We start from the raw sequence: 17,681 nt of genomic DNA on the forward strand, positions 1-17,681 counted from the left end.
CAGGACTGTACCGCGGCCGGCGACTCCCCCCCACCTTCCCGGGCCGGGGTGCCACTTCTCCCGTCTCCGCGCTTCGCCTTCGCCCCCCCCCCCCCCCCGCCAACCTCCGCCGCACCGCCCCTGGGGTCGCCCCCTCCCGCCCTTTCCTTCCACTGACGCAGTCTGTGCCGCACCAGCTCTAACATGGCGGCGAGGCGCTGAGGAGCGCGGGGCGCCGCGGGCCGCGAGCGGGGTGAGTGCCGGCACCGCAGACGGGCGCCGCCGGAGTCCGGTGCGGCGGCCATGCGGCCGAGCGAGGGCCGCGGCGTAGGCGCCGGGGGCTCGGGGGGCGGTGAGAGGGTGGAGGTCGCAGCGCCGCGGGGCCTGAGGCTCGGTCACGGACGGGGTTGGGAGCCCCGGCCGCTACCCGGCCCGCCGAGGGGACGAGCCCGGCTCGGCCTGGTCGCCAGCGCCGGCTCCCCGCGCACACACGCCCCTTCGCAAGGCCCCGCCGGCCGTGTGCGAGGGGCGGGCGGGCCGCGGCGGGAGAGGGGTCATTCGCCGTTTGCCTGAGGGGGCGCCCGGGGCATCCCAGGTGAGGGTGGCCCCCGAAAGGAAAGGGGGTGTGTGGGAAGCTACGAGCGGGGCCCGAAGGCAGGTGGGAGAAGGAGGGGTGGGTGAAGTGGCGGACGGGGCCTGGCGAGAATCGTGCCGAGGTGGTAGTGTCCCCCCGGCCGCGTATTGCCTTTCCGCGGCTTAAGGAGCCGCCGGCCGGGGACGGTGCGGGTCTGCCTGCCCGTTGCCAGCGCCCTGGTCGGCCTCTCGGGTGCTGCTCGGTGCCTGCTCGGGAGTTTGAATGAATCCTCCCTCCTCCCCTAGAAGGCGAAGTAACTGGGCTGTCTGCGTGCCACATGTTCTCCTCCCCTTTGCAGGCCTCTCTAGGGAAGTGGAGCCTACAGGAGCTACCATGGCTGGAAGGAGGGTCCTCTGCCTCTCTCTTAAGGATTTCCTAAGGCACTTCAGAGATTTTTATGAGTAATGAGTTTCAGGCTGATTTTGTTTGCAGCCACGATGAAACTATAAGTATTGTCTATATATGATTGTACTTTTGAGTCATTGAGGCTTTGAAGGAGAGAGGCTTAGGAGAAAAATAAATAGTTTCTTGAAACTGGACAAAATATAGATCATAGTGCTAAACGTTGCCTTACAATTAATGATGACAAATAAGTTACTTTTGCTACTAGTTGTCCAATGTTTGACTAGTTAATTATATTTTAGTAATCATTTGAGACCTGTTTTAAGAGGAACATGAGACAGTTTCTTGCGCATGAAGTCTGTTTTCTAAGATTATATTCTCTCAGAAGAGAATATACTTGTTTTCCATGTTTTTGTTCTATATTGCCTGCAGAAGAGGCTGGCCTTCGGGAAGGGATAGATGTTTCCAGGTTTGGTTGGGTTTTTTTTTGTTTGCTTTATCTTTTTTCCACCATTTTGTTTCACTATTCCCATTCATTAATGCATTGTGGTCCAGCATGACTGAAATTTTTAGGTGCTACCATTATAAAAGTATGGAAATTACGTGTGATTTGTGAAGCATTAGATAATATAAACTTGCAGCGCTGGATTTATCAGTTTTAAAAAATTAATTATAAAAAGTATAGTTTCCTGTTTATGAAGTAGATCTGAAGGGGAACATATAAAGGATACTAACATCAATAATCTGAGAGCGCCCTTTGGGATTTATTTCTTATTAAGACTTACTATTTTTCCCGTCCTCTTCTGTGAAACAGAAACACTTTTTAAGTTAGCTAAGCAGTCGTCAAGCTGTTATCAAAAGATTTTCTTTTTTTCCCCGTAGGATCTCAGAAAATCTGTGGATTATGAGGGAATATAAAGGGAAGAGTATGTACTGCAATGGATGATTTTACTCTGCTGCAGCATGATGTCTCCACTACCAGTTCACTCTTCCATGCTGTGTGCATGTAGGAGCCATCTTCCATTTGGAAGCAGAGTCAGTGAGTGCCAGGGAGCAAATCTGGCAATCATCTAATGAAGTGAGATTTAGATAGGAGGCTGGGGTGAGGCAGGGGAAGAATCTAGAGCTAAAGTAGTAGAGAAAGGAGGAGAACATGAGAATAGAAGATCGTAGAACAAGCTTTTTTTGGTTATGGTTGACAAATATGTCAATGTTAGGAACTATTTCATACTGTTGCATGGTCTTGCCTTATTCTCATCTTTAGTACTGGGAGGAGGAAGGGATTCCACTTCTGAAATTTAGTTTGAGGATCCTAATGGGTAAATGGCTTGGAGATAACACTAGACCCTTTAAAAGCTTTTTTCCCTTGAAAACAATACTAAAACTTGCCTTTTCTTAGCATTTTGTAAATTTTCAAATATAAATCAATGGCTTCAGACCTATGCACTTTCTGGTTAGGAATAGTACAGTTGAAATAGACATGTTTCTTTTTGGCTTCTGGGAGAGCAGTGAACACTAACGAAAGCAGTTATTTGTGCACAGACCTGGGACAAAACACCTGTATTTTTTCACAAATCTTAATGGGGGGGAGGACATGATGAAACTACTTTCTGCATAAATTAGATAATAGAAAGTCATGACTAACTCTTGGCAACAAAGCTTTTTACTTGCTATTGAAGAGTATGGTTAGATATTAAAATATCTTATTCATTGTAGGTGTCTCTGTCTTAGGAAAATAAAATGAAGGCCATGATCTAGTGGGAACCTATATTTCTGTTTAAATAATTTAAGGGAAGGTTACTACCTTCTCAGCTGAATGTTATGTTCTCAGCTGAGATGTTATAAATGAGTGTGTATTCCTTATATGCTGTAGTACAAGAAGACAAAATTCATGTTAATAATTGCAAAAAATCATTCTGAAAGTCATGCAAATGAACTATGCAGTGCAGTAGTGTCAGGAGTATGTACTGCATATTTAGTCAGGACCTATGTGAGGATGGTGTTTTCTTAAATCTCCCTAAAAGGATAGCAGGCTTTTGCCTCGTGTCCATGGAAGACAATGGTTGATATTTCCAGGTATCTCTTAATTTCATTTCATTTTTAGGGGGAAAAATACTTTGTCAATAGTCAAAAAAAGACTTGTAGCATTATTCTAGAGAAGGAAGCCTGATGAAAAGTGGTGTCAATTGCTCTTTGCCTGCAAAAATGTTGAGAGCTTTTTTTTTTTTTTTGTGGTTGGCTTTTTCCCTCTAAATACCATTAGAAAGGGCAGTCAGGTTGAAAACCTATAATATGTGATTTCTGATGATGAGTAGAAACTGTTCCTGCATCAATTTCATAGACCTGTGTAGAACGCAAATGTTTTCTTCTTTTCTTGTAGATGTGTTAAGTCCACCACGTTGATTGCAAAGACAGCATCCTAAACCTGAAATGTGTAGTACCTTATTCGTAAATCTGCTGACAGCAAAAAACCTGTGCTTCTGATTAGTAAAATTAAAAAAAAAATTAATTTCCTTAATTGTCACTGCTGCTAATTCAGAGTGTTTTGATGGCAAAACACAGAGGAGAAGATGGTGGTGTTTGGGGAAAATGTGAGGAAATGATGGAGATGGAGGGTTGGGCTGGTTGGATTTTTGTTTTTCACACCTTCAGTATCATCCTAACACAGCTGGAAGCTCTGGCACAGGAATGGAACTAGGAACAAAATTTCAGCTCTCCCATTTCACAATAATAAATTTGTTTCTAGTTTAATACAAACTGGAATGAACATAAAACATTTTTTGTCTATGGCTCCACCATCACTTAAAGCTGGTATGTGCTGCTGCCAAATCTTTTGGAGGGGGGAGGAAAGGGTAGTTTTTATGCAGCTAGGTGGCCACCTGTGTGAAAGCTAAACATGTGGATGTATGAGTAATCTGTTCTGGTATCAGCCCACATTGATATTGGCTTCAAGTGACTGGAACCACAGCTTTAGTGAACATGGTATGTGTTCAGTATTCACTTTGTGCATTTGTATTTTCTGGACTCAAAGTTTTGCTTAAAAATATATTTCTGAAGATTCCAGATGGCTATCTTTGCAATATAAATCAATGTAGTTTTGTATTCCTGCATTTGTAGATGGCCTGAAACAAAATGCTAGGTATGTGAATTTATGCACTTTACTGTTCACTTCATTTGGATGTTGGATGAAGATCAATGCAGAAGATAATTGTAAATTGATGCAAGGAAACAAATACAAAGGCAAGGTCAAGGAGAAATAAAACATAGGGGAGAGCTGATAATGACAGAGAAAGTGAAGGAATAGGGGACAATATATATTTTTCTTACTTAATACATCTTTTCTCCGAATGTGTTCTGTTGTGTGCAGGGACTGAAACAAATAGGTAGTCCTATGACCTGTTCAGTGTAGATACAGCTAAAGAGATTTTTTTTTTACCGTCATAAAATGAGGAAATGCTATTTTTTTGCTGCTTGCCAGCAGCTCTTGTGAGATGCATGATATGTTGATACTTTAGTTGGTGTGCATCTGTGAGTGCTTTTTAGCCTATTTCAGTCAAAAGGAGATAGTTTATATTAAACAACATTTTTACCAGATACTTGCTAGCACAGGTGATTTTGAAAAAAATTCCACAAGATGTATTTTTAAGCATATCAACACATATGAGTGATAATATCTGGCATGGAGATGCTTGTGAACAGTTTGGGACAGTTATCTTTTTCCATTGGCACAGATCATTTTGAAGGAGAACAGCTGCCTGCAGCCTGGCAGTGAATTGGCCAGCTTTATCCTGCAAATATTTGAACAAAATAATGAGGCACATGGAGGTATGAAGGGATGTGAACCCTGACGGACACAGCTGGTGATGCATTGGTTATGGACGCAGCTGTTCTGACAAGACAAAATATTTTTGGTGTATTTGTCAATAAATGCAAATATGCTCTGAGATGAACTGTAATTCCACTTTCAGAAATAAAACAAACAGGCTTCTTTTGTTAGATATACTGAAGTGGGTTTGTTTGTTTGGTTTGTTTGTTTGGGTGGGTGTTTTTTTTGCATAGTTTCTACTTAGACTTAATAAGAGGCTACTCAAACAGGTGGTGGTTGAGAGTGATGAATGGCTTGAACATGTCAGGGTGGTACTTGGGTTGTTATAGTGTCTTTTCTTAGAGAGTTTTGGAAAGAAGTGAACTGAGTTCTCAAGATTGCCCTTCCGCATAGCACATTTCTCTGTGTATCTTTTGGGTTGACTTTAAAATCATATTCCCTTCAATAGTAAAATTCAGTCAGGTTCACAATTAAAAAATGCAAAGTATTGTGGGTTAAGAGTATCCACATTCTAATTGAAAAAAGATTTGAAGAGATAAATACACAAGTCATGTGAGCCCTACTGTTACCAGACATACAGTACTGTTGAGCTATATTTGTAATTTTCTGACGTTATTCTTAGTATTTTCAAATTGTTTTTCTCTGTTGGTTTTGTATTTAACATTAATACCCCATATACTTGCTTTTAATACAGACAAGTTTTAATGATCAGTATATACAAGATTGTGTTTAGTATTAAATATTACCTGAATAGAAATTAATAGTGTATGCGTCATTTGTAACTCAGTAGTTTTCCCTGTAACACTTCAGGAGAAGGTCTGTCTGAAGTAATAACAAAAGATGCTTGAGTATATTGGAGTGGAAATGCTCGCTTGACTTGTAGGTAGGATAAACATCACTGATATTTTAGCCTGGTTTACTAGGCACCATCAGCTCGAGAGTTAGGTGTATTTACTTGGCCTGGTGTTTGTCCAGTCAGGGTATTCATACTGACCAGTTGACATAACTGTTGTTTAGAACCAAGTGCAGCCAGTATTTAGGGGATATTATTGGAGGATTTAGGGAAAGTGCAGGGGACATTGAGGTAACGTTTATAACACGGACTAAACTTCATTTGTTCCACTGTTCATGAGACAATGTAGAGGTAGAAAACCATGAAATTGAGCAAAAGTTGGTGAGAGCAGGGATTCAGGTAGAATTATTGATTTTTTCCTTCCGTTTCCCACCCTGTTCTCTACAAAACTGAGTTAAAAATCAACCAACGTAGATATGTTGACATTTATTTTACAATTTAGCTTTACTTGTTATCAACATTTGAAATAAAAATTGTGCCACATATTAGGATAGTTTGTATTTATTTTGTCTGAAATACTGTATATAGATGTTAAGGCATAACTCTGCATTTCTCAAGCAAATTGCCTGTAAATCAGGAACTTAAATCCTTTCTCACTCAAGCACTACAGATAAATGTTTAAAGTTTTGGTATTGTCAATCAGTTGTGGTGCTACTGGTCCTTAGATGGCTCAGTTCAGTTAAAACTGTCAGTTCTACCACCAAACAATATTTATTATAGCATTTATTCTGAGAGGTTTCCTAGGGAAAAAAAAACATCCCCCTGCCCCTCCATGCAGGTGTATAGCCCATTCTGCTGCTGACAGGGTGAGTTGATGGCTGTCCTTTGGGCTGGGCTGGTTCTGAAGGTAGTCTGTCCCCTCCCACTTGTCTCGTCTCCCTTCCCTTGCCCACGCTGCCACCTTCCTTGTGCTGCCCCAGAGTTTGTGCAGCAGCGTGGTGAGCCAGTCAGCCTTCTGCTGACCCGACAACATCAAAGCTCTCAGCTACAGGTGTTTTCTGGCTGTCTTTCTCGGCCTGGCTACAAAAATTGTTGCGCTAATAGAATAGCAACGGTGATTCAGGGAGAGGAGCAAGCAGACTGAGGCAAGCCTTCTGCTTTTGATGAGTCTCTGGCTTCTGTGAATTAATGTATTTGTTACGCAGATCAGAGGCTATCTAGTGAGATTCTTCATGTTTGCAAAGTCTACTCATGCTAAAAATCACATGAATGATAAACTACTGAGTGGTGTTTAATTTAAATCAGTCCTGCATTGTTCTTGTAATTTTTCATTGTGTAATCTTGGCAAAACGTTAGGAGTGACACTGAGCACAAGTAGAGAGAATATAAACTAACAGGATTACAGTACTGTCTTTTGATTTCTTATAGCCTCTTGTTTGTAAGATGAGAGTGACAGATGGCAACAATTGAATTTTTCAAGGCTGTTCTGTGGCACAGCTATGAGTGAAGCTCTAGGAGAGATGTATGCAGTACGTCAGCTAGATTCGAGTAGTGTTTTCTGGCATTAAAAATAATTAGAACTGAAAATTTGTGGATTATATTCCAAATTCTGGAAAAGGTAGATCCTTTTGCCCTTGTTTTTTTCCCCTCTCTGAAGTAATTCAGAGAGGGTGGGGCTTCAGAAAAGGAAGAATATCATGATTGTACATAATGTTGGAAGGCCACAAATGCAAATAAGATTAAGACATTGCTTGTTACACAAAAATAAAGGGATTTATATATTCAAAGATACGTGAAAAGTTGCATTAAAATACTCTATAAAGAATCATAGAATCTTTTAAATTGGAAAAGACCTTTAAGATGATTGAGTCAAACCATAAACCTAACACTACAAAGTCGACCACTAAACTATGTCTACGTGTCTTTTAAATACCTCCAGGGATTGCGACTCAAAGGAGATAAGCAATGACATAAAAGGAAAAGAAACAATAAAAAGCTAAAATCATTTCACTTAGCAGTAATTGTGGAAGAGCTACATATTTGGGGTTTGTTGTTTGTTTTTTTTTTTTTTTTCATGTAGAATGGTTTGGATCCTAATTAGAATAGCTCCTGATAACTGCAGTGACAGGAATCCAGGAAGTATATTCCTAAGAAATCAAATGCTTAAGTCTTAACGTGACAATGTGTTGGTGATTTGTCAAGTTGTAACTATCATAGGTTATTTTCCACTGTTTAACCATTCTCTTTATTTGTGGCAAAAGGTATATTTCTGAACGTATGCCTACTTGGCTTGAGCAATTATTACTCACCTCGAGCAGATGTTGTTCATCGTCTTGGGCTGTTCACCTTTCTGTGCTCCTAGACAAGCAGTATGTTCTCTCTTGAGCAGCTGTAGTTCATGGCCCACATAATTAATAATAACTGAGATTAACTGAACTGAGTTGTGTACTGCAGTAGCTGATGTGTTCCTGAGAACAGGCCTGATCTGAAGGTGGTAACACTGACCAAAGAGGTGGACTGGCATGTGGAGATGGTCACTGCCTCAGCCTCTACCACTGAGCCTAAAGGAGATTGCAAATTAGTATTTTTAAACAGTTGAAAGGCAGTTGCAAAAAGTTGTTTGAGGGCACTCAAACAACTCGTTTGGTCTCAAAGCTGATTTTTTTCTTTTTTTTTTTTTTTTTCTTTTTTTTCCTCTCTGATGTTTATTTTATCTAGGATATAGAATTCTAAGAGCAGACAACTTCAGTGATTTCCTGTACCATCTGGGTAACAAGAAGACTTCAAGCTTTATTATCCCCATACCTTACAGTAGCTTTTCTTTTTGTATTTCCTCATCTGAAGTATGGCACTCAATTTTAAATTTAATACTGTTGCAGCAAACATGAATAAAAATGCTCATTTGGGTCTACAAAACATGAAAATTACCTAAAATACTTTGTGTTTTCTGAACATTCGAAAATACTTACGTTTGCTACCTGGTTGTGGGTTTTGTTGGGTTTGTTTTTTTTTTTGAAGGTTTGCTTTTTTGCAGTTTTTGTTGCCTTTGTAAAATGTTCTGCACTGACTTACATGTAGTTTCACTACACAAAAGGAAAAACTAAATTTTATTTTTATTACTTACAGTATATAAACTTTTGAAGCCATGGGAGTAAAGGTCCAGAGACCTCGTTGCTTTTTTGACATAGCCATCAACAATGTACCTGGTAAGAAAATTAAAATACCCATTCAGTAACATGATATTCACATAGGATACATAAGAATAATACAAATACCAGTTACCTTCGTAATAAATATGGCTCTTTTTTTTCTAGCTGGAAGAGTCGTCTTTGAACTGTTTTCAGATGTGTGTCCAAAGACATGTGAGAATTTTCGCTGCCTTTGCACAGGTTTGTAGATTTTTTATTTTGTTTATAATTTTTAATGTAACACCATGTTAGTTTGATGTCTATGTTATTTTTCCTGACATTTTCTTACATACAAAAATAAGTACATAAAACATTGGTTCTTGGTATCTGTAGAGATTTGCCTGATTTCTCGTGTACATCTGATGTAGAGTCAAAGCAGTTGTAGCTTTGGCTTAGTATGGTGCAGGGAGTATATGCTAATTAACTTTAAATATGGACACAGTAAGCTGATTTTCTGTTACTAGCATAGATATTACTGTTCACATTATATAACATCATCCAGTCTTGAAAAGTAGCCAGTAAGAGGTCAACCATGCAGACTTACTTTTTAGTCTTATGATACTTTGAGGTGTTTGAAAGGTATTGCTGGTATTCATTAGTATTTTTTTCTTTTCTTCATTTTTATTTTTCTTTGTTGATGGAGACTGGTGATTTCCACCCCTGTTGAAATTCAGATTATTTCTTGAACAAAATTCCAAGAAGACTCTGTCCTGGAAGCATTTCCTAACAGAATTATTGTTCTGTGGACTGCATGCTTTTGTTGAAAATGCAGACAGTTTAGCAAAACTTAAATTTATTATCACAAGAATAATTTTGTGAATACATAAATAGCATACGTGCTTTCTGTCTTCAGCATTTTCTGCTTCCTTTCCTTCCAGCTCTTGATTTTCAGGTCAAGGCTCTGTAGCTGTACATACTGAATCACTCGGCAGTACTAATTTGATCTGGATCAGGTGTGGGTGCATAATTACATTCATGTCAAGTTAGCTAGAACGCTTAGTGCACCATTCATGATGTCTGCAGGAATTTAGATATTATCTGATCTGATATTAGGTTTACTGGCACAAAGTCAGATTATCAAAATTTGTTAACAAATTTCAACCTTTTAAGTGGCTGGGAGTATGTTATCATGTGACCATGGCACTCTTGATCTGCTGGCAGTTGCCCAAAAGTCATATTCATTGCATAAAGGTATTATTCCCTGCTACTGCTTTAAATTGTTTACTTGAAGTCTTTCAACAGCATTTCAGGTCAGAAACAAGCACTACTAAGTTCATACTTAGTTGCTGACATTCAAAGTCAAATTCAGATGCTGAACTACTTTGCTGCTTTAACTGCTTTAAGAATAGTGAGGAAAATATGTGGGCAGAGTGTTTATGATATTGAACTTCAATAAATTTTATTTGTTTTCCTTACTCATTTTTTTCAGGCAGTTTTGAGAAGTATATGCTGTCTTATTAAAACAGGGATCAACAGCTGTGTGTTTCCCTAGCATACCTACGTTAGGCGTATGCCAAGTTAGTGAAACAGATACAGCTTCACATTTATCAAAGTTGCTATCAAAAGTGTTTTTTCTAGCTAGTCAGATCCCTACGGAGGCCCCAGTCAGTTACAGATAAGTTCAGAAGCAACTGCCCTTGACATAAGCTGCTAGTTTAATAGCTCAGAATAAGATTATAGGAAGATACAGTCTAATAGTTTGCCAGCACTGAGAGGAAGGCATCCTTTTCCTTCCAACATACTCCCACTGATTACCTTACTGTTACCTTGAGGTTGGCTCTGCTATTTAGAGGACCCACCCTGAGTTATTCATCTTGCTAACTCAGCAGAGACCTTATCTGTTTAAGGGTAGGAGGGAAAGTAGATAGTGATGTCGCTGAAGCAGAGAGTCTGCTTATGGATCTTGAGCACTATAACTGATGTAAGGGAAGAAGATGGCAGTTGTAATTGTGAACCGGGAAGGGAACGAGATTCTTTCTCCTTCCCCTGCCTCTTTGTTTTTGTTACGAGCTTTTATGGTACCTTAACCTTGCCATGTTGTAACTGAAGATCTGAGTGTTTCTTGCATGCTTCTGGGCAATGCCAGTTACCTTAAACATAAATCGGCTGTTTAATTTCAGTCAATCTGCATGGAAGAGACCAGAGTTGTATGCTAATGTCAGTAAGGAGTTCTTCTGGTATAACTGTAGAGACAGAAGGTAGTTTCTGCTCTGCTTTCTTAAATTCTAGTTTCTTATTGGTATTATAGGTATGTGTCTGCCTTACAAGCTAATTTTTCAGAGCTTAGCAAATGATTTTGATTAAGACCTTATGTAGCACTTTTTTTATAGTGGAGATTCTACAGGTGCAGAGAGTAATTTTGATTTTTGTTCCTCCTTCTCCTTTAGGTGAAAAGGGTACAGGAAAATCCACCCAAAAGCCATTGCATTACAAAAGTTGTCTGTTTCACAGGGTTGTGAAAGATTTTATGATCCAAGGAGGTGACTTCAGTGAAGGTAGGTTGCTAATCTTTGAATAAAATGTAATGCTTATGTAATAGAATATTGTAGGAGTTCTTTGTAGCATCACTTACTTTAATTATTCTGCAATTCAACTGCTTTTTTCTGTTGTTTTTTTTTTTTTTCCTGTGTAGAACCTTTATGTGAACACTTACATTATTATATATATTATATATTATATGTGTGCATGCACACAGACACTTTTGCTCCATGAACTCAGTACTCGGAGTACTAAGTACTTTTCTTTGCAAGGTTTAAATGTGAGGGTAAAATATCATATCAGCTGCTGGGAAATAAAGAAAAAAGGGAGCATATAGCAGAATACAAAGGAGAATACTTTCTTGTTTTCCAAGTTTGCTTTGGGAGTACAAAGATGCGTCTTGATCTTCTTTGCATATCTTGAAGAACAATGTCAGTGACTTGGATGCAGTTGGATCAGTATTTTGTATTATGAAGCACCTTCCACATAATGTGACTGTTAATCACTACTTTAAGTGTTGACTGTCACTTTTCTTTTTTCAAGGAAATGGCAGGGGAGGAGAATCCATTTATGGTGGCTTTTTTGAAGGTAAGAGTTTTGTCAGTTTGCTCTATTTTGGTGTTACTGTAAGCAATCACCTTTATATTCTGTTGTCTCTATTCTGTAAACCTGAACTCCATTGTTTCTGTTGAGATTTTTGTCTGGCCTTACAGGCCTTTGACTGTCCAGTTTCGGTTATTTTATTTGACTTTTAAGATGTTGTGCTGGTTTTGTCTGGGATAGTTAATTTTCTTCATAGTAGCTCGTATGAGGCTATGTTTTGTATCTGTGCTGAAAAGTGTTGATATTACAGGGATGTTTTAGTTACTGCTGAGCAGTGCTTACCCATAGTCAAGGCCTTTTCTGCTTCTCGCCCCATGCCACCAGCAAGTAGGATGGGGGTGTACAAGAAGCTGAGAGGGGACACAGCCGGGACAGCTGACCCCAGCTGACCAAAGGGTTATTCCATGCCATATGAGGTCATGCTCGGCATATAAAGCTGGGGAAGATGAAGGAGGGGAGGGGAGGGGGAACGTTCAGTGTTACAGTGTTTGTCTTCCCAAGTAACCATTATGCATGATGGAGCCCTGCTTTCCTGGGGATGGCTGAACACCTGCCTGCCGTTGAGAAGTAGTGAATGAATTCCTTGTTTTGCTTTGCTTGTGCACACAGCTTTTTTTTTTTTTTTTTTTTCTATTAAACTGTCTTTATCTCAGCCCATGAGTTTTCTCACTTTTACTCTTCAGTTTTCTCCCCCATCCCACTGAAGGAGAGTGAGCAAGCTGCTGTTGGGTGAGCAGTTGCTGGCTGGGGTTAAACCATGACAGATAGGAACCTTTTTAATCAATGAAAAATTAAAACCAAACTCCTTTGTATTTGCCCAAACCACAACAGTCCATTTTACCAGATTTATGGTTTTATAACTGTTTTTAAACATACGCTTCTGGCTTGAGCAGCTAGCTAAAAGTTGGGGACTGTCTTTTCTTCCAGTGAAAAGGAGAAAGGCGTGATGGAGTCAAGTTTTGTTGCAAATGTTTATTTAAAAGAAAGCATAAAGTCCTGCTTTCCTGAAGCCAAGAAGAATTAATGATAAAGAGGTCATCAGTTTTCTCATGGTTCTTTTTCAGTCAGTGTTGCAGAAGTAGTACCTCTTCTGCACTCCAGTGTGTTTCTCAGCCTGTGTTATCCAGAATGTAGTGGAGCATCTGTGTGTTTCTTGGAGCAGTTTTTGTAGTATCCCTAATATCCGTGGTAGCTAGCTGCTACTGGCCGGAGTGGTTATGTTCCTCTCTCTTCCCTGCCACTTCTTTTTTTTTTTTTTTTTTTTTAACGTTGGTTCTTGTCTAAGCTTGCAACAGACAATCAAAAGAATTATTCACTATTTTAGTAGGGCCAGGCTGCAATTTTATATCAGACCTTGAGTTGAATCAACAGTTTGCAACTGTCAAAAGAGGGAGGAGGTTTTACCTTGCACTGACTCACATTCAGATCACACTTTGAGCTGATTTGGGTTGCCAAAATGCCCAAAGACTATTCTAGGAAAAAAATTATTTATTTGCATATTGGTGAGTAGACCGAATTCAGTAATTTGGCAAGCATCAGAACCAACATAAATGAGTAGCTGGGTTTTAGGAAATGTATGGCTGGGGGAGGTGGAAGAAGGAGCAAAATCTCTACCTACCTTCTGGCATTTGCAAGCTGGCTGTTCAACTCAGCCACAGCATGAAACAGAATTTGTGGGAGTTTTTGCTTTTGTGGATCCCATAACCAACTCACCATAGGATTAGATTGACACTTGATGCTATGTCAGGTAGCAATTGTACAGGTGACTGGAGGGTGAGTGGGACTGTCCCATTCACTGCAAGTGAGACAGTGTGATGTGAAACCATAGCCTTACATATAGTGTACTTTTCTTCTTTGTTAATGCTTGCTCCTGCTATCTCTATCTAAAGAATATTGAACAAACTTCCTCTGTCTGAAGAGTTTGGGTCCCCCAACAGCCTTTCTGCTGTTTTGGGAAAGGAGTGAGAGAGGATAATCTCATAAATGTAATAATTATTCTTCATTTAAGACATTTCACCGTTTAGTTGGGATTTAGTTTGAACTGTTAGAATTATTTGCTCATCAGAAGTAGGATTCATTAAACTTCTTTTCTTAATGGCTCCCTTGGTAAGTTCCTCTGTGTTTCTGACAGACAAACAGAAGTTGTTTGGGATATGCTATCAAACTGGATATCCATGTGTGTTAATAAATAATAAAACAACAAAACTGCCTGAAAAGGAGAGGTTTCTTAGTAGTTACTGCACAGCTAAAAAAACTTCTCCTCCAGAGACAATGATCAGTATGTGCAGAACAGAAAAAGCAACAACTTAAAGTGATGAGGTCTCTGCTAATGTTGGTAGGAAGCAAATTTCTTGAACAACAATACTTGATTTTGTAGCTTTTTCTCAGCCTATAAACAATTAATGTATATTTCTTCTTATTAAATTGCATTGTTTAGAATGGAAGGAACAATACATTAAAAATAGCTATTATTTTGAATCTTTTAATACAGCTTTTTACTGGAGTAGCAGATTTATTTAAGAAGGATGAGTTTACTTAGATTATGGTGTTTATCTAAGTATACGTGGTATATTTGAAGTAACTGAAAACACTTTCTTTAGATGAAAGCTTTGCTGTAAAGCACAACAAAGAATTTCTCCTTTCGATGGCCAACCGAGGGAAAGATACAAATGGTTCACAGTTCTTTATGTAAGTATTGTACTGCCCTGAAATGTGTGTGGTGTTTGCCATTTGTAAGCTGTAAAAGTAATCCTTTTAAATATTGAAGACTAGCTTCTGTGCAGACCAAAAGTTGATGGTTTTTCACAAAGTTGCATGGAAGTAGCCATTTTCCTAATGTGCTGGTCAGCCCAGCCCAAACCTTGACAGCTTTTTAGGGAGCCTGATAGTTTTAATCACTTTTGTGTTAGTGCTTATTGTCTGTGCAGAAGAGCTTTTGGTAATTTTCCATAGCTGTGTTCTAACTTGGGCAATACAGCAAACCTGTTAGTGCCTTGTAGAACTCTTACTGCTTTCTTCTGGTAAGTATTGCCTGGAAGGAAGCAAAACAGCTCTGGGAGATCTCAAAAGTCATAGAGGATTTAGGGTTTTTTTGACACAAAATAACTGTCCAATGCAGTCTTATTTTCAGTTAAAACTTAAATTCTTAAAATACATTGCAGTAGAGTCTTGTTAAATTTATCTATAGAAAACATTCTTGAAATAAATCACTTACCTGTGTTTCATGACCTTGGTTAACATGGTGAGTTGTGGATGTCACTTACCATTAGACCCTTACTTTGGGGTTTCTGACTGATCATTACTATAATTATCCCAGTATTTTACTTCTGCCATGCCTGACATCTCTGTGCCTTAGTAATGGTAGTATAGGAGAAAGCTGAGAGAAAGTCACTTCTAATTCTGCATCAAATAATCTGTACATAGATTTTTTGTCTTTTGATTTCTGATTATTTTCTAATGTATAGAAGGTTATTTGCAGTTTTCCTGCTCTGAGACAGTAGTCTTAATTTTTGTATCTATTCCTGTTAGTATTTATATAATTTAATAAAGAGGATACTTACTATATCCTATATGAGGATGCTGTCTAAAAATGTATGTGCACTTTTGTTCAGTAAAATGTGATAAAGTAATGAATAGTTTAATGTATAAAACGTTAAATACTTCTAACTGTACACAAACTTAGAATAACATATATTAGGTTTTTTCAGCTTTATTAGTTCACTCAAAATGGCTTTCACCTTCATATCTGTATATGATGTGTATATGACATGCATCAAATGCTGATCGCTTTCCACTAGTACTGACTTTGTTTTTCTCTTTAAAATCTGGAAACAACAGAACAACTAAGCCTACACCTCACTTAGATGGGTAAGTGTCTCTTATCTTATGTTTGTTTGGGAAGTGCCTTGAGAAAATTAAGTACTAAGAATTCTTACTTTTGTTTAAATTCTTCAGACATCATGTTGTTTTTGGACAAGTCATCTCAGGTCAGGAAGTTGTGAGAGAAATAGAAAACCAGAAAACAGATGCATCTAGTAAACCATATGCTGAAGTACGCATACTGAGTTGTGGAGAGTTAATTCCAAAATCCAAAGGTAAAGTTGAACTGTACATTTACATAGATGCAAACTATGAGGTAACTTTGCTCATTTTCTTCTCTGTTGGTTGCTTATAAAAATATGTAGAAACTTACTTGTGATGGAAGGAGCGGCAATTGTTGAAAAGGTGAATAGCATTGCAGTACAGTTTGTCTTCTAAAACAAAAGGCGTTGATGCAGAAGACATTGAAGAAACATCATATACGTTTTATTCAAAGCTTCTCCTGTCTTGGATTTCCTTATATTAGCTAAATTTAATACAACGCTGGCAAGCGCTTTTCCCCTAGAAAGCAGAGCGCTGTGTTAAGAAGGTTGATGGCAGTCTGACTTTATTTGATAACTGCTGCTTTTTTTGCAGGCATTGAGCATATTTCAAGATTGTTTCAGGTAAATCTTCAGAACAGGCACTTAGAGTAGAAAAGCCTGGAATTGCCCTCTAGCAGATATCCTTTTTAAGTTGCTATAAACTATATTCTTAAAGAGGAATATGACAGAACCTGCCTTTCTTTCTGGAAGGGATGCCCTGCTCTGTCATTCCAGAGCTGAACATGGTATTGGAGATCAGATTCTGCTCCCCTTACAAAATAAGGCTCAATCTAAGATGTTGCTCTGACTCTGGCGCATTAAAGGAAACCCAGGATGCACATTTGGTAGGAACTATGATGGGGATCATCGTGCTTTTTCATTCGTAACACCTTCTGCTGATACGTGCTGTGAAGGGTTGCACCAAGGATATTAAAGCACAAAACAAGAATAATTGTTCCTTTGGCCTAAGGAAAATACAGGCATTCAAACTTGAGCTTCTTAGTTTTTCCTTTCCTTTTTGATGCAGTTCTGTGTTCACCTGTTGTGGTGTCTAGCAGAATTACTTTGGAGTCTGAAGTGATCTCTTCAGTACCTCAGAATTCCAAACAAACTTACCTTATGGCTCCTGACTTCTCAAAGGTTCCAGAACTTCTTAGATTCACTCATAAGTCACCCTGTGTGTTAGTACATAATTTTGTTTTACTGGACAGTATTCAAGAGCTTGGTATCTGTTAGAAAATGCCTGGGTGGTGTAGATTAGAAAATAAAATAAAACAATACAGATATAGATTGGGTAAAGGCAGCGAGGGAAATACCTACTCTGTATGTATGTGTTCCTTGGTTTGCCACACTCCCTTTTTAGTTCAGTCTAGAACACTTGAAATTAAATGACTAAATGAAAGTTTTGGCACTGAGCAGTCTGATGACTTAAAGCCATTAGGCAGGACTTTAAAGTACTTATCAAAAGAGTGGATAAAATAAATACAAGATGTTTTTTTTCCTTTAACTTCCTAAAAGTGAACAGGCTTCTGGAAAGATCTGACTGTGTGGTCCTGCCCATTTGTCAGTGTCCATGTACCCGTTTGCCTCAGTACTGCTGGTATTCTGCAGACTCTGCTTCCTGTAGCTGGTCTGCTGTGCCATGGAGGGAAATTGATGCCAGGGCAATGGGATAGCCCACTCAGCTGGCTATAAGGCACAGTACTAGGTAATGGTGGGCAGCAGGAGTGTTTGGAGAATAAGAGGCCTTAGGCACCAGGATTGGGCAGGTGGAGGGCAGAGCTGAGTGCAGGGAGGTGTGGACCCTAATGGGCACTAATGCAGAGCCAGCCTGATGAAGGTGCTGCCTGACAGACCGTGATGGATGTCTTGGTGAGTGGTGAATCCTGCTACTGAAAGGGAAAGGCTGTCTGTAGGACCTGCAAAGGGAAATCCG

The 17,681-nt window shown here is 39.3% G+C and overlaps 1 protein-coding gene across 1 annotated transcript in view; it reads left to right on the forward strand.

The window, feature by feature from the left end:
• Positions 1-167: 167 nt before the first annotated feature.
• PPIG (peptidylprolyl isomerase G) overlaps positions 168-17,681 on the forward strand; it is a 28,306-nt gene continuing 10,792 nt past the window's right edge. Inside the window, exons 1-8 of the mRNA XM_082483480.1 lie at positions 168-232; positions 8,701-8,780; positions 8,889-8,963; positions 11,150-11,257; positions 11,784-11,828; positions 14,444-14,531; positions 15,681-15,710; positions 15,798-15,937. Coding sequence (XP_082339606.1) covers positions 8,720-8,780; positions 8,889-8,963; positions 11,150-11,257; positions 11,784-11,828; positions 14,444-14,531; positions 15,681-15,710; positions 15,798-15,937 — 547 coding nt within the window. The 5' untranslated portion in view covers positions 168-232; positions 8,701-8,719. The remainder of the gene's footprint in view (positions 233-8,700; positions 8,781-8,888; positions 8,964-11,149; positions 11,258-11,783; positions 11,829-14,443; positions 14,532-15,680; positions 15,711-15,797; positions 15,938-17,681) is intronic.

Source organism: Vanellus vanellus, assembly GCF_965231255.1.
Source record: "Vanellus vanellus genome assembly, chromosome: 5".
In the NCBI taxonomy this organism is placed as follows: Eukaryota; Metazoa; Chordata; class Aves; order Charadriiformes; family Charadriidae; genus Vanellus; species Vanellus vanellus.